We start from the raw sequence: 27,450 nt of genomic DNA, 5'->3' as shown, positions 1-27,450 counted from the left end.
AACCGTGCAGGAGTGAGATCCTTGTACTCCTGTCTCCTGTTGTCTTCTGGATGGAATACAAATCCTGATAGTTGTTTTTAAATCTGACCTTGGAGATAACTTAGATGCACAAGGTGTTCTTTAACTCCATCTAACTGACTTTGAATGAACAAGTTTCCAAACGCCAGGAAACAGCCATGCTTTGGGCCTTTTTGCCATGTGTAGTAGCTACTTGGGTTTGTTCTGCACTTTGACGTAATTTTGGTTGCTCTTGCAGCCATCGTGTGAGCATAATTATCCCCATTTCACAGTTTGAGGAAATGGAAGCTGAGGCTAAACCGATTCCTCAAATCACAATTCCACTGAAATCTGAGGGTCCTTTTTATTTAAAAAAAAAAAAAACTCTACACTTTTTTTCTGCTATGTAGTCCTTAACATGTTTTTTAGAAGAAGCATTGATGGAATTCCGTAATTGGTTTGGACAAATGGGATTGCCTTCATTGCTGGACACAATATCCTTGAGAAGAACACCTATGGACTCCTCTGTGCTGATTAAAACTGATTTAGTTGGCTCACCTGTGAAGTGGTGGGACCCAACACCTGTGGGCAGTGGGCAGCCGACCTCCCTGGGGAAAGAGGAATACCACATCCAAGGTATATCGAAGGAAAATTGAATGTACAGACTGGAATTTATAGGGATATCTGGATTTGGGTAATAGGTAAACACAAATCCGTTGCTGAATCTCAATCTTAAACTTTGAACTTCGTGATTCAGAGTCAGTTTGCAAATTCAAAACCTCAGTTTCAAATTTAAGTAAAAATTTGAGAACGTTTCAGAATTACATGGGAATACGCTTGTTTTTGGTGCCAAAAAATGAAATTCAGACGTAGTGTTTTATATTCATTACCTTTATGTTTATTTGAGGATTTTTTTTTTATTTGAAAGACAGTTAACTTACATTGTTAGTTGATCTCCTGCATGGGTGACGTGGGTTCAAGTACTTGGGCCATCTTTGACTAATTAGGCATGTTAGCAGAGAACTGTATTAGAAGTGTAGAACCTAGGACATGAGTCATTGCTCTTATGGGATGCAGGAGTTGCAGGTGGAGACTTAACCCTCTACACCACAACAGGAGCCCTACCCCTCCTTTTTAAAATTTATTTGGAGAGGTCGGCTTGATGGCTTTTCAGACTAATCTTCCACTTGTAGCACTGGCATCCCACATGGGCGTCAGTTCAAATCCCAGCTGCTCCAGTTCTGATCCAGCTCCCTGCTGGTGCACCTGAGAAATCAGTTGAAGGATGGCCCAAAGCCTTGGGGTCCTGTACGCATATGGGAGATCTGGAAGAAGCACCTAGCTACTGGCCTTGGATCTGCTCAGCTGTGAACATTGTGGCCGTTTGGTTTGAGGAGTGAACTATTAGATGGAAGCTCTTTCTGCTCTCTGTAAATTTGCCTCTCAGATAAAAATAAAGTTTTGGGGTTTTTTTTTTTTTGAGACTTGATTCAACAAAGTTAAAGCCTTTACAGTAACAAATTGATACAAGGTCTTCTCATGTAAATCAGTATTTGGAAATTTCTTTTACTCATTATTCCTTTTTTTTTTTTAAGATTTATTTATTTTTATTGGAAAGGCGGATATACATAGAGGAGGAGAAACAGAGAGGAAGATCTTCCATCCGATGTTTCACTCCCCAAGTGAGCGCAACAGCCGATACTGCGCCGATCCCAAGCCAGGAACCTGGAACCTCCTCCAGGTCTCCCACATGGGTGCAGAAACCCAAGGCTTTGGGCCGTCCTCGACTGCTTTCCCAGGCCACAAGCAGGGAGCTGGATGGGAAGTGGAGCTGCCGGGATTAGAACCGGCGTCCATATGGGATGCCGGCGCGTTCAGGGTGAGGACTTTGAGCCACTAGGCCACGCTGCCGGGCCCACTCATTATTCCTTAAGACAGCAGGCAGTATACCATTTGCATGAAAGGAAACTGTATCTTTCATTTATTGACCACATGGCCAGTGAAAATAGAACATCCGTTCATACAGGAAGAGATTTAATTTCATTCTTTTACTCTTGTCAGTTCAGTTTTGCCGGTACCATTTACCGAAAAGACTATCCTTTCTCCAGTGTATGTTCTTGACACCTTTGTCAAAATGTGGCTGGCTGTATGTACATGGATTGATTGCTGGCCCTCTATTCCGTTATATCATGCTGTTTTCATTCCTGTAGCTTTATAGCATGCTTTGAAATCAGGTAGTATGATGCCTTCAGCTTCACCTTATTGTTTAGAATTGTTTTGGCGTTTCTGGGTCTTTTGTGTTTCTGTATGAATTTTAGGATTTTTTTTCATTCTGTAACAAATACCATTGATATTTTAATAGAGATCACATTAAGTTTGTAGATTGTTTTAGGTAATAGGGAAATTTTGACAATATTAATCTGTGAGCAAGATTTTAAGATTTTATTTTTATTAGAAAGACAGATATACAGAGAGGAGGAGAGACAGAAAGATCTTCCATCCGATGATTTACTCCCCAAGTGGCCTTATCGGCCAGAACTGCACCGATCAGGAGCCAGGAGACTCTTCCGGGTCTCCCGTGTGGGTCCAGGGTCCCAAGGCTTGGAAGCAGGGCTGCCAGGATTAGAACTGGCGCCCATATAGGTTCCCGGCATATGCAGGGCGAGGACTTCAGCTGCTAGGCTAGCCGGCTGGGCCCTGCGGGATATCTTTCTATGGTTTGTGTTCCTAATGACTTCTTTTATTAGTGATATTTGATTTTAATTGTGGAGACTTTCATTTTGGTTAAATTTATTCTTAAAAATTAGAATTTTTGATAGCTACTGTGAATGACATTTCATTCTTGATTTCTGTCTCAGCAAGGTCATTATTCGAACATAAAATGCTACTGGTTTCTGTATGTGGATTTCATAACCTGTTACTTAGCTGAATTAATTTACCAATTCTAATATCTTTTTGGTGGAGTGCTTAGGTTTTATCATGTACAAAATCATGTCAACTGCAACCATGAATATTTTGATTTCCTCCTTTCCAGTTTTGGTGCACTTTGTCTTTAGCTTCCCTCAATGCTCTTGCTAATATTTCTATTACTATATTGAATAAGTGTGTTGAAGGTGGACATCCTCCTCTCATCCTGATTTCAGGTTCAATATATCATGAAAGTCACCCATTTTATATTTACAATTTAATATGTTTTCATTTTAAGAAGTTATACAAAAAGATCTATTATGTACATTTGCAACCTCTCCAAAATCCCACTTCGGCTCCAGGTGAACAGTAATGTTCTGTTTCCATAGATTTTTCTAGACATTCCACATACTTTGTATCATTGAATGTATGCTTTTTTACATCTGGCTGCTTTCATTGAGCATAACGGTATAAGTATCATCTGTGTTGTAGCATGTATCAGGGCTTTGTTCCTTTTGTTGATGAATAACATTGTGAGTACTTAGGCTGATAGATCAGGTTCCTGTCTCAGTGAGAAAAGGGACGAGAGTGCCTTTAAGAGTGTGCGAAGTGCTTACTGCTTCCCTGCGGCTGCCTTCAGCAGCATTTAGTTTTATCAGGAGATCAGGTTAGACAGGACTGTCGGTTCCAGCACTCTTACAGTTTTATCCTTGCCTCTGGTTGTTAGCTGCTATTCTCTTCCTCCTCTGATTGATTAAATATGTGGTTTATTGGAAAGAGTCGCTTTGTGCATAAAATAGCATGTACCCACAAACATCTCTAGCAACTTCTCCCTTGGGTCACCCTCTCCTGACTTCTGGGACAGGAGCTTTTAAACTTAAATAAATCTCATTTTGTTCACCATTCTTGTCTTCCAAATGAGACAGTCATTAAATGATGGAACTTAAATTTTAACTATGACTATAATATAATACAGTATGTGAGACAGGCAAATTTAGAAAGAAAGAGGTATTTAGTGCACAGCTGTACTAGGATTGAAGGTCCTAGTCCCTGCAGTGGCACAGCTCTGGGGAGGGCCCTCTTGCTTCCTCATGTCATGGTGCACCGCTATACCTTAAGGAAGAGGAAGCCAGAGTGAAATTCAGGGTTCATGCTCAGGCTTTCATAACAACTCACTGTTGGAGAGCTCAGATATCTTAGCACCCAGGAGCAAGCACCACCTTATCCTGTTTTGAGGGCTGTGACCTCTGGACCTCCCACTGGGCCTCACTTCTAAGCAATTCTGCACCATTACCTGATACACTGCAACACCAAAGACCAGGCCTGCAACACAGATCCTGGGCGAGCGCATCCAAACCATAGCAGAACCACAGCTTTCAGAGATGATGCCCAGAACATTCGCATGCAAGTCTTTGTGTGGACATGTAATTTCCTTTCTTTTGGGTAGGTGCCTAGGAGTTTGGCCATATGGTACATCTGTGTGTAACATTTTAAAGAAGCTGCTTAGTGATTGAACTCATGCCATTTACTGCTGGCTCCACACTGCCAGCAGTTGTTGTCATTTTGGTTATGACTGTTCTAATAAGTCTATTTTGTACCCTCACTGTGGTTTTAATTTACATTTCTGATGACTAATGTTGTTAAACATTTTTTCATATGCTTATATTGCCTCTGTAAGTCTTGTTTGTAAAGTGTCTGTTTAAATCTTTTGCACTTTTTAAATTGCTGTCTTTTAGTAAATTGTAAGTGTTCTTTATATATTCTGGATATAAGCCTTTTGTTTATTTTTTATATGATCTGCAAATATTTCTAGTTCCTAATTTTTAAAAACAGGATTCTCTTAAATTCAGCATTTATGTACTGATTATTACTATCATAGTTGTAGTTTAAAGGAATACTCTTTTTTGTGATGATAACCCTGCCTAGATTGACTTCTAACTATCAATAAGTTATGTAGAGAATTGTTCAAATGTGAAATTTGTGCCACCCTACGGCTTCCCTGAGTTCAGGCCTGTAGAATTGTGTTACCAAGGTCACATAGGCCTTGATTTCCTGAAGAGTTCACCCTGTCGGTGAGAGGCCAGCAAGAGTTGGGAAAGAAACCATGTACACAAGGACAGTGGTGGGGTTTGCTTCTGTTTGTGGCTTCTGTGTAGAACCATCAAAGGTTAATACCACTGGGAGTGACATTTTAGGAAAAACATCCAGTGGAGTTTCTTTGGGAGAAAACAAAGAAATGGATGAAAGACTGTTTGATGAAGCTCTACTGGCAAATGCTGGCATGTGTGGTGTGTGTGTGTGTGGCTGTGTGGCTGTGTGAGAGAGAGAGGCGGGAGGGAGAGAAAGAGAGGGAATATGAACTTCCTGCATTATAAGAGGATGTAAACTTTTTTTTTATTTTAAAGATTTATTCATTTTATTACAGCCAGATATACACAGAGGAGGAGAGACAGAGAGGAAGATCTTCCATCCAATGATTCACTCCCCAAGTGAGCTGCAACAGGCCGGTGCACGCCGATCCAAAGCCGGGAACCTGGAACCTCTTCCAGGTCTCCCACGCAGGTGCAGGGTCCCAAGGCATTGGGCCGTCCTCGACTGCTTTCCCAGGCCACAAGCAGAGAGCTGGATGGGAAGTGGAGCTGCCGGGATTAGAACCGGCGCCCATATGGGATCCCGGGGCTTTCAAGGCGAGGACTTTAGCCGCTAGGCCACGCCGCGGGGCCCGAGGATGTAAACTTTTCATAGATTGGATATAGGCCATTAAGAACAAAGAATTTCGTGCCTGATCTTTACAGATGATGATTGCACAGTTTGTTTTTTGTTGAGATAAATATCACATAAAATTCAACATTTTAAATGTATAATTGAGCAGTTCTTTTGTGTTTTCACAATGTTGTGTAACCATAATTAATTTTATGTAAATCAATTTTAATTTTTGAACATTTCCATTACTCCCCAAAGAAACTTTATGCTTAATGTTAGTCACTCTCACTTTATCCACCCGCCGGGGTACAGAGTCCAGGGTTTTGGGCCATTCTCTGCTGCTGTTCACAGGCCACAATCAGGAAGCTGGATGGGAAGTGGAGCATCCAGGACACCAACTGGTGCACTGACACCTGGAAGTGGAGGACAGCAAGTCAAGCCATCGCATTGGATCCTCACCTTATCTCTTTACAGCCACTAATGTGGTTTGCAGTTCTCAGCTTACTTATGTTGGACATTTCTTAAAAATGGAATTACATGTGCTCTTTTGTTTAGCATAATATTGTGGTTCAGCCATACTGTAGGATATTATCAGTATTGCCTTTATTTTAATGATCAAATAAAACTTCATTGAACGGATATGGATTTGGCTTCTCCATTTATCACATGATGGACTTGTTTCCACTTTTTGGCTATTAATAATGCTGCTGTAAACACTTGTGTACAAATAGTTTTGTTGTTTTCTTGAATTTGAAATTGCTGGATCACATGATAATCCTGAGTTTAACTTTTTTGAAGAATTACCAAACTATTTTGCGTAATAGTTGACATCATTTTAAATCCCACCAGCAGTGTATGAGGGTCTCAATTTTTTCCAAAATGTCGTCTCCAACACTTTATTATGCCTTTGATACGCCTTTCTTTATTGACTAATTGTCCTGGGAGGGGTGAATTCAAGCTCTTGTTTCCCAACTTAAGAATCAGACAACAAGACACAGATAAAGGTTAGCAAAAGAATATAATTATTAGCAAAGAGAGAAAGCGCAGTGTACTCTTGAAAGAAGTGTGGGCATGCTCAAGAATGAACTCTACCCCACAAAATTTGGGGTCATCCCGTTCCTTCATTTGGAGGCAAAAGTCTTTGCATAGAATTTTCTAGGATATAGCAGAGATTTCCAGAAACTTGGTGACTGCCTGTTTTCCGGCTGTGTGTGTGTGTTAAGTGGAAGTAGGAATGTCAGTGATGGTAATCCTACTGTGTTGATGTTGTAGGTCATCACCAGGTTCACAATAAGCTACCATGTAGGATATTTTCTTTTCTTTTTCTTTAAAGATTTATTTATTTTTATTGGAAAGGCAGATATACAGAGAGGAGAGACAGAGAGGAAGATCCAATGATTCACTCCCCAAGCAGCTGCAAACAGCTGGAGCTGAGCCAATCCGAAGCCAGGATCCAGGAGCTCTTCCGGTTTTCCCACGCGGGTGCAGGGTCCACTGCTTTCCCAGGCCACAAGCAGGGAGCTGGATGGGAAGTGGAGCTGCCGGGATTAGAACTGGTGCCCATATGGGATCCTGAAGCAATCAAGGCGAGGACTTTAGCTGCTAGGCCACAGCGCCAGGCCCCATGTAGGATGTTTTCAACTGATGCTTTACCACAGTGAAGGTAATGGTTACTGGTTTTTGGGAGAGTTTTAGAGACAACCATGGCGGCGGGGAGGGGAGCTGATGACACATTTCCTTCAGCTCTCTTTCTGATGCTGCCTTCTTAGTGAAGTATAATGATGTTGAGCATGTTTTCATGTGCTTGTGGACTGTGTGTGTGTCTTTGGAGGGGTGCCTTTCCAGATCTCTTTCTAATATTTAGTTGTAAGAATCAGTCTCCCCCCCCTTTTTTGTTTCAGTAATAACTTTTACTGTTATTACTCACTGTGATCACTGTTATTACTCAACAGTGACCCTCACTGTTGAGCTTAGAGAGTAATGAAATACACCGTCCTTGAAAACTCCTTCAAAGCCTGACTGCTGTTTTTAAGTATGATAGTAATTGAGTATACAATATTTCTAATTTATGACTGGTAAAACATTTTCTTTGTTTTCCATAAATGTTTTACAAGTAGATTGTGACTGGCTTATTTGACAAAATATAATAAACAAATGTCATGTTTTTCTTGATTTTTAAAATAATTTTTTTCTTTTTATTATTTCTAAAGATTTATTTATTTTCATTGGGAAAGCAAAAAGATCTTCCATCTGTTGGTTCACTTCCCAGATGGCTGCAGTGGCTGGAGCTGAGCCAGTCTGAAGCCAGGAGCCAGGTGCCTTGTGCCTCTTCCAAATATGCATAGGTACAGGGTCCCAAATAACTTGGGCTGTCCTCTACTGTTTTCCCAGGCCACAAGCAGGGAGCTGGATGGGAAGTGGAGCAGCTGAGTCACAACCTGGGATGCTGGTGCTTGGAAATGAAAGATTAGCCAGTTAATCCATTGCACTGGCCCCTTTTGACTTATGATAACTGATGTACCAAACACAAAAAAAATGTGGATGACCAAAATTGACATTTTGAGATTTGCTTATTGTTTATAACCTTTGTCTATGCCTCAGAGGAGCAGTTTGCCTTCTTACTACTGCTTGAATTCTGTATTGGGGAGAGGATTAAACTTAGGATTTTATAAAAAAAAAATTGAAAGTATGTCATTGTGAAAATTAAAAATAATAAGGGAGGGTGGGATGGAGAAAGGGAGACTAGGGCGGTAAATACCATTGTACCCTTAAAATGTATGTATGAAGTATATGAAATTCCCTTTTACAAATAAAAAATTAAAAATAAAGTATACTAAAAAAAACAAAAAGTAGATAATGATAGAATATTATGTCTTTGTCATTGCTGTAATGTTGACTTGGATTATTCTTTTTGGCAAACCAATGATGGTCTGATAGAGTATCTTTGATTGATGTTATTGTGGTTCACGTGGAATTTGGCAACTACTTACTGGTTTGTTACAGAAGAAATTCATGCATGCTAAAGAAAGTTGGATTAGATTCTCTGAGATTCTTTCCAGCTGTAGGATTCTGTTTTTACTGCCTACAGCTGAAGTTTGTTCCAGTGAAATGGTATGGAAAATATCTTGTTTTCATTATCATTGTATAAAGAACTTCATTGTAAAGATAATATAGATTTATACTTTGAAAACAGAACATATTTTCATACTTCACTGTTTTGAAAAGGTATAAATTGTTTTACCTTGTTGCAGTTGACAATTTGCTTTTCTGCAATGATTCTAAAAATGTTTTCTTCTTACAGATTAGCAAGACATCTACAAAAAGAAGCGCAAGCCCAACACAATAATTCCGAATTCACAGAAGAGCAAAAGGTATCATAAAATAATCTCTGCATAGGTCAGATTCCAAATGAAAATGGTTTTGTCAAACCTTTTAAGCAAAAAACTAACAAAAACTGTTACATTTAAAAGAATGATACTATGTGTGGCCTAATACTAAGCCATCATTTAGAGACAATGTGTGATTTCTGTCCTCAGCCATTTAGGCTTTGATTAACTTTGGTGGAGATCATCTGTGCTTTCGTTGAGGGGAAACTCAGAGACTAGATAGAGTTTGTCTAGAGCCACTTGGGAAAAATAAAAGGATTCAGAGTAAATGCATTCCATTTCAATATTTAGCTCTTTAATAACTTGTCAGCTACCTCCTCTCAGAATACATACACCCAAATACCAAATAAAACCAAAACTGAAAAAATTAGTTCAAGAATTTGACATGAAAATTCTGTTGGCTCTGGGTACAGTAGCCTAGTGGCTAAAGTCCTTGCCTTGCATGTGCTGGGATTCCCATATGGGTGCTGGTTCGTTCCCAGCTACTCTACTTCCCTTCCAGCTCCCTGTCTGTGGCCTGGGAAAGCAGTCAAGCATGGGTCAAAGCCTTGGGACCCTACCCATGTGAGAGACACGGAGGAGGCTCCTGGCTTCGGATCAGATTTACAGAGAGAAGGAGAGGGAGGTCTTCCATCTGCTAGTTCACTCCCCAAGTGGCTGCAATGGCTGGAGCTGAGCCCATCCAGAGCCAGGAGCCTGTAGCTTCTTCTGGGTCTCCCATGTGGGTGACCACATGCAGGGAACTGGAAGGGAAGTGGAGCAACCAGGATACGAGCCAGAGCCCATAAGATCTGGCACATGCAAGGCGAGGACTTCAGCCACTAGGCTACTACCCTAGGCTAAAAAATAATAAATCTTAAAAATATTTTTTGTCAACAAGTAACATAAAATTGCAGAATGTTTCAATGATCCCTTTTCTGCTTGAATTTACAGAGTTTTTGTATAAAAGGAGCTGGTTTGATGGGTTATCAGGCTAATCCTCCACCTACAGCATTAGCATCCCTCTATGGCGCTAGTTTATTTTTATTCTGCTAGTTACTTATTTTACTTGGAAAGTCAAATTTACAGAGAGAAGGAGAGACAGAGGGAAAGATCTTCTTCCAGTGACCCACTCTCCAGGTGGAAGACAAGTGGTGTATCAGGACGTGAACCAGCGATGGGCACTAATTTAAGCCCTGTCTGCCCCACTTCCTTTCCAGCTCCCTGCTCATGGTTTGGGATAGCAGCAAAGAATAGCCCAAAGGCTTGGGTGCCTGCATCCATGTGGGAGACATTAAAAAAGCCTGTGGCTTTCAGCTTTGGATCAACCTAGCTCCTGCTGTTGGGACCATTTGGGGGGTGAACCAGCGAATGGAAGATCTCTTCTGTGTGTAATTTTGAGTTTCAAGTAAAAACAGTTTTTTAAACAAAAAAAATTTTTTGTCAAGTTGAGTTTTTAAACTGATTATGAAAACTGAAATACTTTTAAGAATGCTAGAAGAATGAGAAGAAATGGGAGGAAACAATTACCACCCTGGTTGAGAGTATTTTGTCTTAAGTCAACTTTTAATCTTGTACATAATGAAAAAAAAAAAGTATCTGTCTCTCTCATCTCTTCAAAAAAAAAAAGGTAGTATGAAAACTGTGATGACTTAATTTACTTCTATTCTGCCTCTTCCCACACACAGGGGAGTGGGAAGAGTTTTTACATACTTTTATAATAAGTGGGAGCAAATCTGTTTTAGTCTGTAGGTCTCTATTTATCTGACCCTTGTTTGTAGGAGTTTTTCACTCAAAAGAAAAATTCCGCAGAATGAGGGTTAGGCATATTTCTTGCACAAGTTAATGTATTTGCATCTTAAAAATTTTTAAGATCTACATTATCTAGTGTACTTTTGTTTTTCTGCCCAGATATCATAATGCTATAATTTAGAAGGGTAGGGCACTTTTTTCTTTTTCCTAAATAATTGCTAGCATCCACAGTAAAATTACAACACCTACGGTTTTAGCTTTGGAAACTAATTAGCACAGAGGAAATCACTGATTGCTTAAGGAAAGAAATGAGGCCTGGTTAGTACTTGGTTGGGAGAAATGAAGATTGCATACCTCTGAAAGATTTGGGAGCCGGCACACCTTTATTTTTATGAACAGAAATTCAGATCATCTGAATAGCTAACAAGTATATTGTGAATATGGAAATATAATGAAAATTAGAGAATTGGAAAAATTCTTTTTTTTTAAAGATTTATTTTATTTTTATTGGAAAGGCAGATATATAGAGAGGAGGAGAGTCAGAGAGGAAGATCTTCCATCCGATGATTCACTCCCCAAGTGAGCTGCAACAGCCGGTGCGCGCTGATCCAAAGCCGGGAACCTGGAACCTCTTCCGGGTCTCCCACGCGGGTGCAGGGTCCCAAAGCTTTGGGCCATCCTCGACTGCTTTCCCAGGCCACAAGCAGGGAGCTGGATGGGAAGTGGAGCTGCCGGGATTAGAACCGGTGGCCATATGGGATCCCGGGGCTTTCAAGGCGAGGACTTAAGCCGCTAGGCCACAGCGCCACCGGGCCCAATTGGAAAAATTCTTAACGGCCCCATATTTTTTTTCCAACATCAGATTCTTGTAATATAGGAATGCTGTGGTTTTTTATTCACTTGTTTCTAATAGCAAAATAAACATTAAGAAAAGGATTATCCCTAAGTTAGATTTTCAACAAGAAGAACCTTCAATGAAACACTTGTATCCTCTCATCACTTCTCCCTTGGAAATGCCATAGGAAGTCCACAACTGCTAACATTCAAAAATTTAGTGCAAAGGCAAACAGTTCCAGTAAGCTCTCTAAAGAAAATCTTGCTCTAACTTATTAAAGTAGTATATGGTATAAAGTATCAGTTTAAAGCTTTTGACTAATTGAAGCAAAGGACTATGAAGGGATTGTAAATAACGACGTGTCCATTGATCGACCATCATCTTGTACAAATAGTTATCTCCTTCTTGAACATGTAACATGGGATAATTCATTGACTTGTTTTAGTATTTTGTGTGCCTTAGATTTCTGTTTTAAATCATCCTTTTTTGAGCTGGAGGTTTCCTATGCATAGAAGTATATAAAATAAGTGATTATTGCTTCAGCTGCTCCAGTAAGATATTTTCTAGTATTAGATTATCAGGAATACACCCTTATGTGTTTGCTCCCACCCTTTGCTCCCACTAGAAATCATTTCCTCATCAGATTTAATAGATATTCATCATCCATTCTTCACGTCTGCACTTCATTGAATTTGAATTCTCACTTATGACACAGTAAAAGAATTAACATCCTAATTTATTCCTTTGCCAACATATTTCAGTAAGATAACAAATGACCTTCAAAACAAACGATGAGAAATTTTGCTTCCAGTTTTAAGTCAGTTTCTTAATCTAATATTTAAACACTAATGTTGGTTTATGGGACTGTTAGGACTTATGAAGCTAGTTGCAAATTACTACAGCAAGAACCTGAAAATATTCAATTTCAACTAAGATATTTCCATTGCATTGTTGTAATTAACATCATGAATGGACTGTCTCAACTGATGTCCCTACTGTGAGAACTATGTTACTGCCTTGTTGGACTATTTCCTAATCTTAGCAGTTCACTGTCCCGGCCTCTAAAAGGCTTAACGCTTATTCAGTGTTCTTCAGCATTGTGACTGCTGACTACACTGCTGTTTTTCATAAATATCAAGACAATAAATTGGTTTGAAATGCCACAACTTAAGAGTTGTGTATCCTCTCTTGGCCCTGGCCTTCACGTATGAGATGAGGGATAGAGAACCCTAAAGGATCCTAAAAGGTACCCCAAGTCTTCCTTCTACTGCCTTTCAAGTATTCTGCATCACCTTCTCTTCTGGAGGCTTTCTGAGGCAGTTAGTTATTTATAACACCCGACGGAAGGCATTTGTGAGTAGAGGGAGAACTTATACCTGCTTGCTGATTCCTTGGGTTTGGAGAAGGGCCCCAAAATTTCTGTGTCCTGTTACAAATATGAGGCAAATTGCATAGATTTAAAATTTTTCATTAAAAAATGAGTGAAAAATTAACAATGGAGTAGAAATATCTCATACTAATATAGAAGCCTTAGTTGAATGTCATAAGAAAAAAAGTTGTCAAAGGTTGGAAGTTACCACAGGATAAAAGACCATGTCTTCTAGAAGTGTACTGGGGAATATTTCTATTGAAAAGTTAATAAATATTTGAACAAAGATGATTGGTGATTCTTAAAAGCTTTTAATATACTAAAGTGTATGCTGAATATTTCAAATATTTTGTATATGCAGCCCTTTTTAAAGGTCATTTGCTTTTGGAGATCTCCTTGCCCCTTTTGTAGAAGATTTGATTGGGTCTAATGTTCTGAAAACATCATGAGAAATGTTAATCTGAGCTGTTAGGCCTGCCAAATTAAATGAATGACAGACTTGAACCTGTCTTGACGAAGAGAGTCAGTTGTTTTCTTCAACAGAGGAAGAGGGAGAATGTTCCTTATTCTGCGCACAGTTATTTATGCTTCCTAGCTTGAATTGTATTCTATATACTCTTGTTATTTTCAGGGCTTTTTGTGGATATGGCAAATTTTAGAATTTTGACAACCATGCTGTAGTTTGTAGGACTTTGAAAGAGGCCTTTAAAGAGTACCAACCATATTTCCAAAGCACCTTCTCTGTTACCATCTAGCTCACAGTGAGTTCTCAGATGTATGTGAGGAGTAAATGCTTTGCTGGATTTTAGGTTACTGATGTTTATTAATATACAGTCATTTTAAGATACATCATGAGTTTTGAAAAAATGTTTTTGCTGTATTTATTTAAGTCTAAGTAACTCTAAAAATAACTCTAAAGCAGTTATTAATTTCTTTAAACTTTGGTAATTGCTGATGTTACAGAAACTTTGTATGCATTTTTCTAATCTTAATCATCTCAAAAGTCTCTGGTTTAGAATAAGAAGGTTTATGATCCTTCCTTGACCCTCCCTCATGATTAGTTCACTTAATTTTTGTTTCAATTCTCAATAGTTTTGGGTTTAGTAACCAACAGATTGTTGCCAAAGGCTTTCATGCCACTCCTTTGGTGTAGTAGACTTTCTCATGTACATTTTTGAATAGAGCAGAACATCGTGTCTAATGATGCTTAGAAAGGTTTCCCTGTTTTGAGTAACATTTGGTGATAATGAGAATTTCAGAACTTTCTGTGTTCTGTTCCCATGATCCCTCATTTTACCCCTGCCTCTCTAACTACACTGTGAACAACTGAATGTTTAAGTTTAACAATGAAATATAAATCAAGTAAGACTATACTACTGTGTGATTATTTAAAAACTATTGTTCCTTATGTAATTGTAGTGCATTTCAGCAAAATTAATTTTCCTCTTTAGTTGTGTATTTTTCAGCTATCTTTTCCTTTAAGTCATCTTTTAAAATGTCAGTTTTCTTAATAATGAAAAAGTAAAATAGCCAGTATTCTGTTTTCTATTTCTGTACCATATTAAGTTATAATCAGTTAATCTGAATGAAGTGCTCTTGGGTCTTTATAAACAAACATTTGCTGTTACTATTTAGTCTTAATGTATGTGTCAGTACATACACTCATGGGAACTCTTATACTTTATAATCATTTTTGTAAACCATATATTTATTTTTAAAAAGTGAGATAACTATACTAGCAAGTTCTAGGTTTTGACATCAATAAATTCTATATTTTTAAAAAGCTAATATCACAATTGAAATGCTAGTGTTCCACTTTTATTTTAATACTGAGGTTGGGTGTGTCTCCTTAAAATAGTTATGAATAATGCCTGCTGGTCTTTTGCCATGGTTCAGCAGATCTCTTTAGAAAAAGTCTTTTTTGTTTTTTTTTGCTTCTGTTGAACTTGAATTGTTGAACATGATGAAGCATTTTATCTTAAATTTTGAAAACATAAAATCAAATGGATTTTATGCTAAAAATGGAAAGAAGCTAATATTTTAATGTATTAATTTTTTTATTTTTAGAATACTTTTAAAAGGCACAGAAAGTGAGAACTAACAAGATAAGAGACAGACTGACTGAAATCTTTTATGCACTGTTTCACTTCCCTACTGTCTGCAACAGCCGAAGCTGAGCAAAGCTGAAAGCAGGAGCTAGGAACTCAACTCCTAGTTTACCTCACAGGTAGCAGGGACTGATGCCTTTGAGCCATTACCTGCTGCCTCTCGGGGTGCGTGTTAGCGAGAAGCTGAAGTGAGGTCCGAGGCCGGACTTGAGCAAAGGCACTCTGATTTGGGATTTAGGCATCTCAGTCTGAACACTACACCAAATACCCACCTCCTAATTAATATTTTTACAATATTTAGTCATTGACATAGCTCATTTTACAGAGAGAAAATATATCCTACAAGTGGAATTAAAGGAATATAATAAGTTACAGCTGGCTGGTATTAAAAGTGTGTTGCTTGTATATCTTGCTGTCATTGATGTCTAGTTACAAGTACTCAGCCTTTTTGTGCGTCAGTGTTCATGCCTATAAAATGATCATATTTAGCTCATAGAATTAGAGTGAGCATTAAATAAATGCTCTCCAGTCAGGAGAGCACATCATTGGAGTGCTTAGTAATTGTTAGCCATTAGTAGTAGTATTACTATTACAGTTACAGTTATAAGATTATTTGCTGGTTTCATCAGTGTTAAGTGGTATAGTTTGAACAATTTTGGAGATGTAGTTTTTTTTTTTATAGACAAGACTGGCTGATTTCTGTACAACAGATTTTTGAGGGGGTGAACTAATTTATTATGAGTCTCTTGAATTGTTTTGCAGTTAGGCTATATATAAACGTAATTTTTAATTGAATTTTCAAAATAAAATTAAACATTTCTAAACTGTTATTTTGAGAGCACATAGAATTCTTAAAGATTTTGGAGATGATTTGTTTACCCTGTTAGATCCTTGCCTGAGAATCCTATCTTGCCTAGTGGTGACTTGCTTCTGTGAGTTGCTGTAGCTATAGTGCCCACTAGCCTCAGTGCCAAGGGTCAGAACAATGCTTGTTATTCTTCTGAGCTCCTCATTTGCTTTTGGAAGAAAATTGATAGAAAAACCACCATGTCTGGTTTAAAACTTTGACAGGTCATGTATATATTTTCAAAATGTTATATTCTTTTTCTTTAAAAAAAAGATTTATTTATTTATATTGAAATAATTACAGAGAGAGGGAGAGACCGAAAAAGGGATCTTCCATCACCTGATGGATTTCCCCAAAAGACTTTAAAAACTAGCACTAAAACTAGAAGCCAGGGAATCCAAAGGGGCCCCCACATGGTTGGCAGGTGTCCAAATACCTGGGCTACCTTCTTTCCTAAGTGCATCAGCAGGATTCTGAATCAGAAGCAAAGCGACCAGGACATACAGGACATGTGCCTATATAGGATGTTGACATTGCAGGCTGTGGTGTTACCTGCTGTCATAACCCGAGCGCCAAAATGTCGTTTTCTTTTTGAATATTTCATCGTGTAGGCACTACAAACAATGTATGTGATTACTGCACTTCTGGTCTGGATTTATTTCTAATAACATATAAATATCCCTTTTGGGAGGACTGAAAAGTCTTGAAGGGCATAATTGAGCTGCCCCAATCCCATAGTTGTTTCTATATATATATATATATATATATATATATATATATATATTATGTATAATATATATTATATATATTATTTATGTATCTGAGGTGAAGGGGGATATTGAGGGAGAATCCCCACCCAGTCTCCCACCCGCCCAAGGTCCCAGATGTGGGACATGCTGAGATACTTGCTCAAGTGGTCTTAATAGTCTTCCAGTTATGGATCGCTGCCAGTCACATCCCTCCCAGCTCGATTAGGTCATTGAAGAAGCCACTGATTGTCACAGTCCATCATGGAGTCTTCGTTTGCCCAGTATTTCGCTGCCCAACGTTTAGCTGAGGTGGTTGATTGACCTGTTCCGTCTTACGTCCTCTCCTAGCCAGGGCTCTGAGTCCAGCAGTTCGATTGGGGAGATCACCAAAGAGACTTAGAGGTATTCCCAGATTAGATTCCCACATGTTCCAGCTAGCACTGGTTCCGGCACAGTCCATCGCCACAATCAGTTGGTGCTTGCAATCGCTGGGCTGGCTCCATTCTCAGTCCCGACTTGCACTGGAACCAAGGGTGTTGCAGTCCAGCCTGGTACTGCCCAGCATGCACTTGACTCTTTCATCAACCAGTGGGGTCTGCAGCCCAGTCGGGGCGACCCACCATAGTTGTTTCTTGTGTGAATCTCCTTGTTCCTGCCCCGGTCATTCATGTTACTTTGAATACTTTTTACCTGGACAGTTGAGATAACTTGATTGGTTTTGCTTTCAGTCTGTTTTAATTTCAATCTATGTTTAGTTTTACCATAGCTGTCTTTTTAAAGAACAGATCTGAAAGTGTCTTTTGTTCTAATGTAATCATAATTCCTTGGCTGGTTCGTGAAAGCCCATTTTATGGGGACCACAGTACCCATACCTCAGTCCCCTTTAAAACTTATCTCCTTTTGAATTCAGTTTGGGATGTCAGACAATTGAGCAATGACAATTTTCTTTTTCTTTTTTTTTTTTTTAAAGATTTATTTATTTTTATTACAAAGTCAGATATACAGAGACGAGGAGAGACAGAGAGGAAGATTTTCCATCCGATGATTCACTCCCCAAGTGAGCTGTAATGGCCGGTGCTGTGCCGATCCGAAGCCAGAAGCCAGGAAGTTCTTTCCGGGTCTCCCACGCGGATGCAGAGTCCCAAGGCTTTGGGCCATCCTTGACTGCTTTCCCAGGCCACAAGCAGGGAGCTGGATGGGAAGTGGAGCTGCCAGGATTAAAACTGGTGCCCATATGGGATCCCGGTGTTTTCAAGACGAGGGCCTTAACCATTATGCTATCGCGCCAGGCCTGAGCCATGACAATTTTCTAAACTCGTTAATTTTAGAAATTCAATGACTGGGATGGTTGGGGCATAACTTCCAATACAAGATCTTGTTCTTTAGCGTATGGTTTGAGTGTCTTATGTTAAACTGGTTCTGTCTTATCTCACATAATACAACACAAGCTGATTACAGGCAAGGACTATGCCGTAATATTTACATTTTTAGACTTATGTATTTTTACTAGAAAGTCAGATTTCCAAAGAATATTTAGAGAGAAAGATCCTCCATCCACTGTTTCACTCCCCAGGTGGCCTCAACAGCTGAAGCGAGCCCATCCAAAGCCAGGAGCCAGGCAGGAGTTTCTTCTGGGTCTCCCACACAGACACAGGGCCCCAAGGCTTTGGGCCATCTGCAACTGCTTTCCCAAGCCACAAGCAGGGAGTTGAATGGGAGCAGCCAGGACACTAACCAGTGCCCATGCGGGATCCCAGCACATGCAAGGCGAAGACTTTAGCCACTAGGCTACTGTGCCGGTCCAATTATTATATTTTATAGCTCATTATGTTATATAAAACAAGCCTGTTCATAAAATTTGTAACTGTTCATTACATATATTGATTTTGCTTTGCATTGCCTATCTCATTTAGCAAGTAAGAAGAAAAGCTATAAAATAAAGCCATCACTAATGTTAACTAATTTAGAATTTGTTGTATAGCCTGCTCGGTCAGGAGAGGACATATATGCAACTTGTCCTTTATTGCAGCTCTGGGGTTCCCTCCCGTTTCTTTGTCTAGACACTGCAAGATGCTGGGAAGAAATCAACTTTTTGGAAAGAGTTGTAGCTCTCTTGTCAATAAATATTAATTTGATTTTAACAACTAAAAGTAATAAGCATTTGGGCATTTATGTATTTTTCCTACAGAAAACCATCAGCAAAATTGCAACATGCTTGGAATTGCGAAGTGCAGCTTTGCAGGTAAGTGGTTTTCTCCTTTCCAGTACAAGATAAGTTAAATTATTCAGAACTACCTGGTGAAGCTTTAGACATTCATGCCAAAACTAGTACTGTCTCAGAGGGATTTATAATGTCACTTCTTATATTATGTATTCATATATTATTATTGGATGATTTAATTTGTATTGTGAATTGTAAAGATAAAAGCAACCACTTTGAGACTTTTCATTTTTGGCCTTAGAAGCAAAAAATATATTTTTTTATTATATTTTTGACAATCTTTACATAGTTAATTAGGGTAAAAAAGTTCAAAGAATACAGGAAAGTGGGTAAAACTATTATTTCCACATTGTTTCCTTCATGTATCTGAGGTAAAGGGGGATGTTAAGGGAGAAGCCCCACCCAGTCTCCCTCCCACCCAAGGTCCCTGATGTGGGGCATGCTCCGAGAGTCTTGTTCAAGTGGTTTTGATAATTCAACAGTTATGAATTACTGCCAATCTCACCACTCCAACCACGATGAGGTCGTTGAAGAATCCACTGATTGACATAGTCCATCATAGAGTCTCCATTTGCCCAGTTTTTCACTGCCAACATATGGCTGAGGGTGGTTGATTGACTTGTTCTGTCCTTTCTCTTTTTGTGGTTAGGGTTCTGAGTTAAGCAGTTCGATAAGAAATAGATTCTTTTTAACCAGTTCTTACAGCTTAAGAGACATACACAGCAGTGAAATCTTTGTAATAAAATGGTTAATGTGCAAATTTTAACTTTAGTCCACACAGTCCCAAGAAGAATTTAAACTGGAGGATCTGAAGAAGCTAGAACCAAGTGAGTTTTATTTTACATTTTTAGTGATACTCATTTAAAAAGCAGTTTATTATAGGTATGTAGTAAAGATGACGATTTATTTCTGCTAATGTTCATTCCTTTATGATCGTTTAGGTGTTTTTAAGATGCCTGTGTGTTTACAGCAATTATTTGATTTTCATCTCTAATTATATATAATATATGCTTATATATTATCTTACATATAACATGCTTATATACTATTATACAATATATGCTTATATATTATATATAATGAAATATTCATATATTATATATAATAGATTTGTGTATATAATATAAATATATATTTATATAAGAGATATAGAATATATGTTATATTACTATATCATGTATTATAATATGTATATATGTTCTATATAATGTAATTTCATGTAATATAATGACTTATATATAATGTTATATATTATATAGTGGTTTATCTCATATTATATGAATATTAGATTTTACTTGGACCAAATATGTATTAGCCTTTATTTTGTCTTAATCACTTTAATGATACTCTAATTACTCTGATAAACATTTACATGGCTATAGTAGAAGATATAAATGTGTAGTCATTGATGCTCATTTACTCTACATACCATTAGAAACTAAAGTACAGCTCTTGGAACTGTACTACGAAATATTTCTCATCTCCAATTTCCTTTCCAAACAATTCCTTCAAATGTTTTGGTGGTTAGGATGCTGCCAAATAAAGGTATTTTGTTTTTGTTTTTGTTTTTGTTTTTTGCTAGTTCAAACAAATGTTTTCTTAGGAGAAATGTTTGCAGTGTGGACAGAGGCGCAAAGTTGAATCTAAAATTGAATGTAAGTCAATGTTCTCTTCATTGAGACAAGTTCACACACCTTAACATTTTCATGTTAGTAGAGAAGAGTATCTTTATCCACCTTTTACCTTTTATGTCTATGTAAGTCATAAAGTCATACCACTTTGGAACACAGAAGAGAGCTAAGTACTCAACTTCCTTCATTTTATCATTGAAGAAGGAGATAAAGTGATTTGCCCTGTTTCACTTTGACTGTTAGTAGCTGAACAGGAGGGCCTAAACCTCAGGATATTGTTCAGTCCAGCTCTGTTCACACCAGGACAGTCCTTTGGATGTTTCTGTCCTCTGGGTAAGACATAAAAGATCACATTTGTGCCTGTAGATGGGAGAGAATATATGTAAGTTCCATAAGCTACTAATTTCTAATTCTTGTATACAAGACTGATAGACGTGATTGAGGTAGTCAGAATGGCGCTGTAACTGTAGGTCCAGGATACGAAAGGAGTTCTCAGTCTGCACTGAAGGCTATCTGCTTTCTGTTTGAGCTGGTAGAAGAATAAAAAATAGGACATTTGTTATGACTGTGGTGGCTTTTCCACAATGGTTAGGTGATCGTATTTCATCTCTTCAGAACACCAAGAGTTATGATTAACCATGTCATTTTAATACTTTTGGTTACTTTATGTAATCCGGATCATGAACCTTTTGTTGCAAAAGATACAATTTTAAAATCAGAAACAGAAACAGTATTTCTTGCTTATTTGCAATGTATAGAACAACAGCAATCACATAAAATTTCTTTAAGATTTTTAAAATTATATTTTTTTATTTGAAAGGTAGAGCTGCAGAGAGAAAGAAAAAGATCTCCCACACACTAGTTGACTCCCCAAGTGGCCACAACAGCCAGAGTTGAGCTGATCTGAAGCCAGGAGCTTCTTCCAAATCTCCCACATGAGTGCAAGGACCGAAGGACTTGAGCCATCTTCTGCTGCTTTCCCAGGCCATAAGCAGGGAGCTGGATTGGAAGTGGAGCAGCCAGGACATGAATCAGTGCCCATGTGGGATGCAGGTACCACAAAGGGAGAGTTAGCCTACCATTCCATGGTACCAACCCCAAATCAAAGATTTTTAACTACCATATTTTTCACTAAAAAGGCATTAACATTGGTGTAGGTTTAGATTTTAGGGAAAAAAATATGTATTTGAGAGAAAAAGAGAGATTGTACTCCCTTCTGCTGGTTTGTTCTGCAAGTGCCCAGAGTAACTGCTGCTGGACCACAGCCAAAACCAAGACCTGGAACTCATTCCAGATCTCACGTGGATAGCAGGCACCAAATACATGAGCTGTCATTGCTGCCTCCCCTTCCAACCTGCTTCAGACTATGTATTAGTAAGAACCTGGAGTCAGGATCAGGTACTTCATTCAGGTATTCTGGCATGGGACACAGGCATCCGTAACTGCTAGATTGAATGTCCATCCTTGTAAGGTTGTTTGAGCTATAATTTCACATATCAGTCAGTTCACCCATTTAAAATGTACAACTCAGTGTTTTTTATTATACTCTTAGAACTATGTGACTACCACCATGATTGATTTTAGGAATATTCACCACCCCACTAAGATACTCTTTAACCATTAACTGTCATTCATTTCTCCATGTCCTATCTCCTTCTCTAGTTGCCAGCTCTATCACTGAGCAATTTACTTTCTGTCTAAATTTACCTATTTTGGTCATTTTTGTAAATGAGATAATCACACAGTTTTCATGACTGGCTAAAGAATGATTATTTTGAGAAAAGCTTAATGACAGCTACAAAAAAGATTGTAACAATAGTTAGGATGTCTTTTTTTAGGTAATTGTTTTGAGAAAAATTGTCAGGTTCAGTTTTTAAATTATAATTATGCTGTTTTCCATTAATTTTGTCTGTTTTTGTTTCCAAACAAAATTTAAGTCCTGTAATATTTATTATTATAAAAATTCTTGATGATTTCTCTGGTTGCCTTGTAAGATCTTTAATCGATGATAGGTTACTGTCCTTAAAAGAAGCAGCTGTATGCTGAGCACTGGCTTAGCCCTATCCACCTTGTTTTACTGATTACTACCCTTGCCTGAGACCCAATACTGCTTCAACATCTGGAACGTTTTAGGATCTCATGGGGCAGCCTGTGTTCCTTTACTGTACTCTGTTACTAATACCGTTGTGCTGGTGCAGTGATGACGTCCATCCTAAACAGCAGAGTTCTTCTGTTCAAGATGCTGAGAGATCTTTGACACGTATGTTAAGGGAAGAGTGGGCTACAATCTGCATCAGTCTTTTTAAGATTTATTGTTATGTATTTGAAAAGAATGTTGGAGAGAAGGAGAGAGAGATTTTTCATTCACTTTCATGCGCCCCAAATGGCCACGACAGGGCTAGGCCAGGTTGAACCCAAACTTCTTCTAATCTTCCCTGTGGGTTCCACGGGTCCAAGTACTTCCACCGTTTGCTGCTGCTTTCCCAGGCCTGTGTGTAGGGAGATGGATGGGAAGTGGAACAGCTGAGACTTAAACTGGTGCCATATGTGACGCTGGCATGACGGGCAGTGGTTTAACTTATTGTGACACAGTGCTGGCCCCGAGTCAGTCTTCTGCTCCTCATTTCTTGTTCTTTTTGTTTCTGTTTTAAGTTGTGGGGCTGGGGATGAAAAGGAAATAGAGTATAGAAAGGATTTCTTTAATTCCCTCAGTTGCATTTGAATTTACACTTTCATTTGAACTTCTTCCTTTTTTGGACTTAGTATCTTTTTAGGAAATCTTTAATTTGCTATTGATTTTTAAAGGAACATAAATGTGTCTACTATATCAATATAGTGTATACATTTATTCACTTATAAAGTATACACTTACAATGTATTCATTTTATCAGAATCAGACATTTTGTACAAATTGGTATCTGACTTCATAAAGCCAGTTTGGTCAAGCTTGCCCTCAATCAAGCTGCTTTTAACGAAAGTTAGTGAAACTAACTTTCAGGATGTTGGATTTAGTTGGTTCCTTTTGCTAATATATTCTTCCTGCGAAGTTTTTTTTTTTATATCTTGAAACTAAGATCTGACATTCATACTAAAACTAAATAAAATAATTTTATTTAATTTTCAGTAAAAACGACTACTGCTTTCTTGAGCATATCTACTCAGCTACCAGTCTGTAAAATTCACTTCTATTAATAATACATCCTTCAGATCCTCAAATTTCACTTTTCCCTGAATTTTCTCTTCTGCCATAACTGACCTTTCCCTCCTATCCTTGATGGCATATTTCATGTCCAGAATCACCATCTGCTCTGCATTATTGTTAACTTAGATTTCTTCTACTCCTAAAAAGATTGCGAATAGCCTTTGTAGTTCATGCAGAGTCTAATTCAATGCTTTGTATATAGTATGAAATTGGAAAATTTTTGTTAAGTTGAATGTTTTTAGGGGATTTTCTTCCATAATTTAAATGACTTTTCAGATGGGACACGGTTGTTCTTTTTGCCTACCACAAAAATGAAATGAGTCAACCCCAAAAAGAGAACACATTTTGACATTTTTGTGTGTGTTGTTTTTGAAGTGTAAGCTTTGGAAAGGGCAGGTCCGTGCTCTGCGAGAAGGAAGTACTGCATTTGTACTAATGAGCCCATTGCCAGGAACCTGCCAGGAATGGCTATCGGTCCCCTGTGGACTTCGCACTCATGAAAATACCTTATGGGCCCGGTGCGTTGGCCTAGTGGCTAAAGTCTTTGACATGTGTGGGGGGATTCCATCCAGCTCCCTATTTGTGACCTGGGAAGGCAGTAGAGGATGGCCCAAAGCCTTGGGACCCTGTGCCCACATGGGAGACCCAGAAGAAGCTCCTGGCTTCAGATTGGCTCAGCTCAGTCCATTGAGGCCACCCAGGGAGTGAATCAGCAAATGGAATATCTTTGTCTCTCCTTCTTTCTGTATATGTGACTTTCCAATAAAAGTAAATAAATCTGAAACAAAAAAATGAAACAAAATACCTTCTGAGAACTCTTCCATGTCTTCTGAAAATATCACTACTAATGTTCATGGAAGTAAAACTTCAAAAGCTTGTTGAGAGGCTTGTATGTGGCACTGTGGGTTAAGACACCAACCTGCACACCATTTGTATGTGGTTGCCAGTCACAGCTGCCCCACTTGCAGTACAACTCCTTACTAACTTGCCTGGAAATCAGCAGATGGCTCAAGTGCCACCCATGTTTGAGACCTAGATGAGGTTCCAGGCGCCTTGCTTCAGCCTGTATTCACTGGGGGAGTAAGCCATTAAATGGAAGACCTATCTCCTTTTCTTTCAAATAATGAATTAATCTTTTTTTTTTAAATTAAAAAGGATCTCTTATACCATAGTTGATTAAAAAGGAAGAAACAGGAACTCACTGTACAGTTACAGAACTTGAGAATGGATCTTTTTTCTTCTAAAATTATTCACAGGATTCTACATGTACAAGCAAAATAGAGACTGTTAAAAGTGCCAAACAGGTATTTCCTTTTCAGAGCTTTTATACCTGAGAAAGGAAAATATGACTTAATTCTTTTGTTGTAATACAAAAAGGAGATGTTTTTGATAACTGATATGGTTTTCAACCTTTTTATTTGTAGTGTTTTGCATATATTTTTTTCAGAGTTGATTTTTCTGTTTTGTTAAAATATGATGTTTTGTGGTCTGAATGACAAATTTTTGTCATCTGTTCTTTATATCCAACAAATAGTACGTGATCAATTGTTATAATTGATTATTGAGTTGAAATATTAACTGGTAATTGTTAGTTGGATTAACAAATTTAGAACAAATCTTGTGATCTAAAAAAGAAAGTGTTTTTTAATGAGACCTGCAAAAGTAGGGTTCTAGCCATCTGGATAATGAAACTTGTGGAGAGAATGAATTACCATGTCATGATGCAAGCTAATATTTTTATGGTGCTTTTTTTCATACATATGCATTAATTTTCTCATCAATCTCTAAAGGAAGTAATATTTCTGTTTTAGGATTGGGCTCAAATTGGTCTTGTGAATGTTCAAGTTCTTAGCATAACTGTAAGGCTAGGACTAGATTTCAAAGTTTCTAACTTTCCTGTTCTGCCACATAACTTGCTCTTCAAACTTCAGTCATGTGATTGACTTTAGTTCCTCAACAAGCCAAACTTTTGATTGTCGTTGCTCGGGTCTGTTTTCTGATATCTGAAAAGCCCTTACCCTACAGCTGTCTGTGGGTAATTCCTCTCATCCTAGGTCTTGGCTCAAATGTCTTCTAACAGTGTGCACACTGCATCTGTCCTTGCTATTCCACTCAGTCCTGCCCCATCCCACCGACTGCATTTACCATCATCTGTTGATGTCCCTCATGACAATGAACACAACCATGTATTGTTGTGTTTATGTGTTTGGCTTTCCCATTGTCTGCATACGTATGTAACCATGTAAGAATACATAGTTATTTATGTGCATATAATAAGTTTTCCATTAAAGCAATATGGAAATAATAACCTTGCTGCTTCAAATCTTCCTTTTTTGGTGATGCTGAGAGGAAGTCTTCTCAGGACAAAGATGAAGATGTGTTCACACACATCTGTCTCAAGGAACGTGGCATATGTAGAGGCGTTCTCTTTCTTGGTACCCTGGATCTCACCTGGCACCTCGTACACATAAGAACCATTTTCTGATCCATTTTCCATGAGGACTCTTGACACTCTGGATTTGACTCTTCCCTAAAGATGAGACAAGTACTCTGAAAATACACGAATGTGGAGTAAACTACTGGAAGCTTCATTTTTGTAGACCAGTGATGGACAAATTCAGTATGACTTTGGAATAATAGTACAGCTGGAGTATTTAAAGCATATGTTAATAGGCATGACAACATCAATTGGCCATTTAATATATAACTTATTCTTTATCTCTTTATTCTAGTCTTAAAGAATATTCTTACATATAATAAAGAATTTCCATTTGATGTTCAGCCTGTCCCGTTAAGGTAAATTTTGAAGTATACATATTTGTTTTCTTATTTTACATCTGTTTTTTCAAATATTTCAAGTTTTTCTTTTACATCCATTTTGGTGTCATGGATATTATTGGTATTCCTGGGATAAACAGGGATATTATTAATACTACCATGTCAGCATTCTTTATGTCACCATCTCACTGTGGAACTTCGCTAATATTTAGTGTGTTGGCTCACTGTCATTTCTGTCCTTTTTCATGTAGAAGAATTTTGGCACCTGGTGAAGAAGAGAATTTGGAATTTGAAGAAGATGAAGAGGAGGGTGGTGCTGGAGCAGGATCTCCTGATTCTTTCCCTGCTAGAGTTCCTGGTAGGTGTCTCTTGTTTAAAATAGGCATTACTTGACTTAATCCAAGGTCACAGTGTTTGCTAGTGGTGAGTAAAACCTCTTTAGAACCTGTGTAGTCCTTTAGGTAAACAATTTTCTTGGCTGTCCTACTTGCAGTAGCTTTTTAATAAGCATAGTATGAAGCTATCTAACTGGCTATGTCAGGATCTTCAGATATTTAACAGATATCTAACATGAGTTTAGGGATTCAGTAGGCATCAAGGACTCAGCACAAAGTTGTATGCACAGCTGTGAGTTACCACACTGAGGAAGCCCACAAACAAATCAGCAAAGGGAAAAGGCACGCCAATGAAGACCAGGAAAAGTCAAGTTCAAATCTCAAAGAATTCTATCTCACAAATATGAATGCAGCTATTCACAAATATGAATGCAATTTGTCTTTCAGGGAAGTTCCTAAGAGATTCCATGGCCAGGGGTTTTCTTTGAGAATGATCCTGTAGACATTGTTTGCCTCACATGCATTGACATCCCAGACTCCAGAGGAAAGCAAGTGTTCAATATAGATCATATTGTTTGCACAGTTTAGGCACAGTGACCATTCTTATCAATGAGTGGTGGGAATCCCCGGATGCCACCATGAGATTTAGCT

At 38.3% G+C, this 27,450-nt stretch overlaps 1 protein-coding gene across 2 annotated transcripts in view; it reads left to right on the top strand.

Moving 5' to 3' along the window:
* Positions 1–27,450, top strand: part of AIDA (axin interactor, dorsalization associated) — a 40,469-nt gene that overhangs the window by 1,178 nt on the left and 11,841 nt on the right. For both annotated transcript variants that reach the window (XM_058669205.1, XM_004578621.3), the window contains exons 2-6: positions 8,909–8,978; positions 18,821–18,874; positions 19,626–19,680; positions 26,419–26,482; positions 26,716–26,822. In XM_058669205.1, the coding sequence (XP_058525188.1) occupies positions 8,909–8,978; positions 18,821–18,874; positions 19,626–19,680; positions 26,419–26,482; positions 26,716–26,822 (350 nt within the window). The remainder of the gene's footprint in view (positions 1–8,908; positions 8,979–18,820; positions 18,875–19,625; positions 19,681–26,418; positions 26,483–26,715; positions 26,823–27,450) is intronic.

The sequence above is a fragment of the Ochotona princeps genome, chromosome 10 (assembly GCF_030435755.1).
Source record: "Ochotona princeps isolate mOchPri1 chromosome 10, mOchPri1.hap1, whole genome shotgun sequence".
In the NCBI taxonomy this organism is placed as follows: Eukaryota; Metazoa; Chordata; class Mammalia; order Lagomorpha; family Ochotonidae; genus Ochotona; species Ochotona princeps.
Note: the sequence above shows the minus strand (reverse complement) of the source record. Positions and strands in the feature narration are given on the sequence as shown.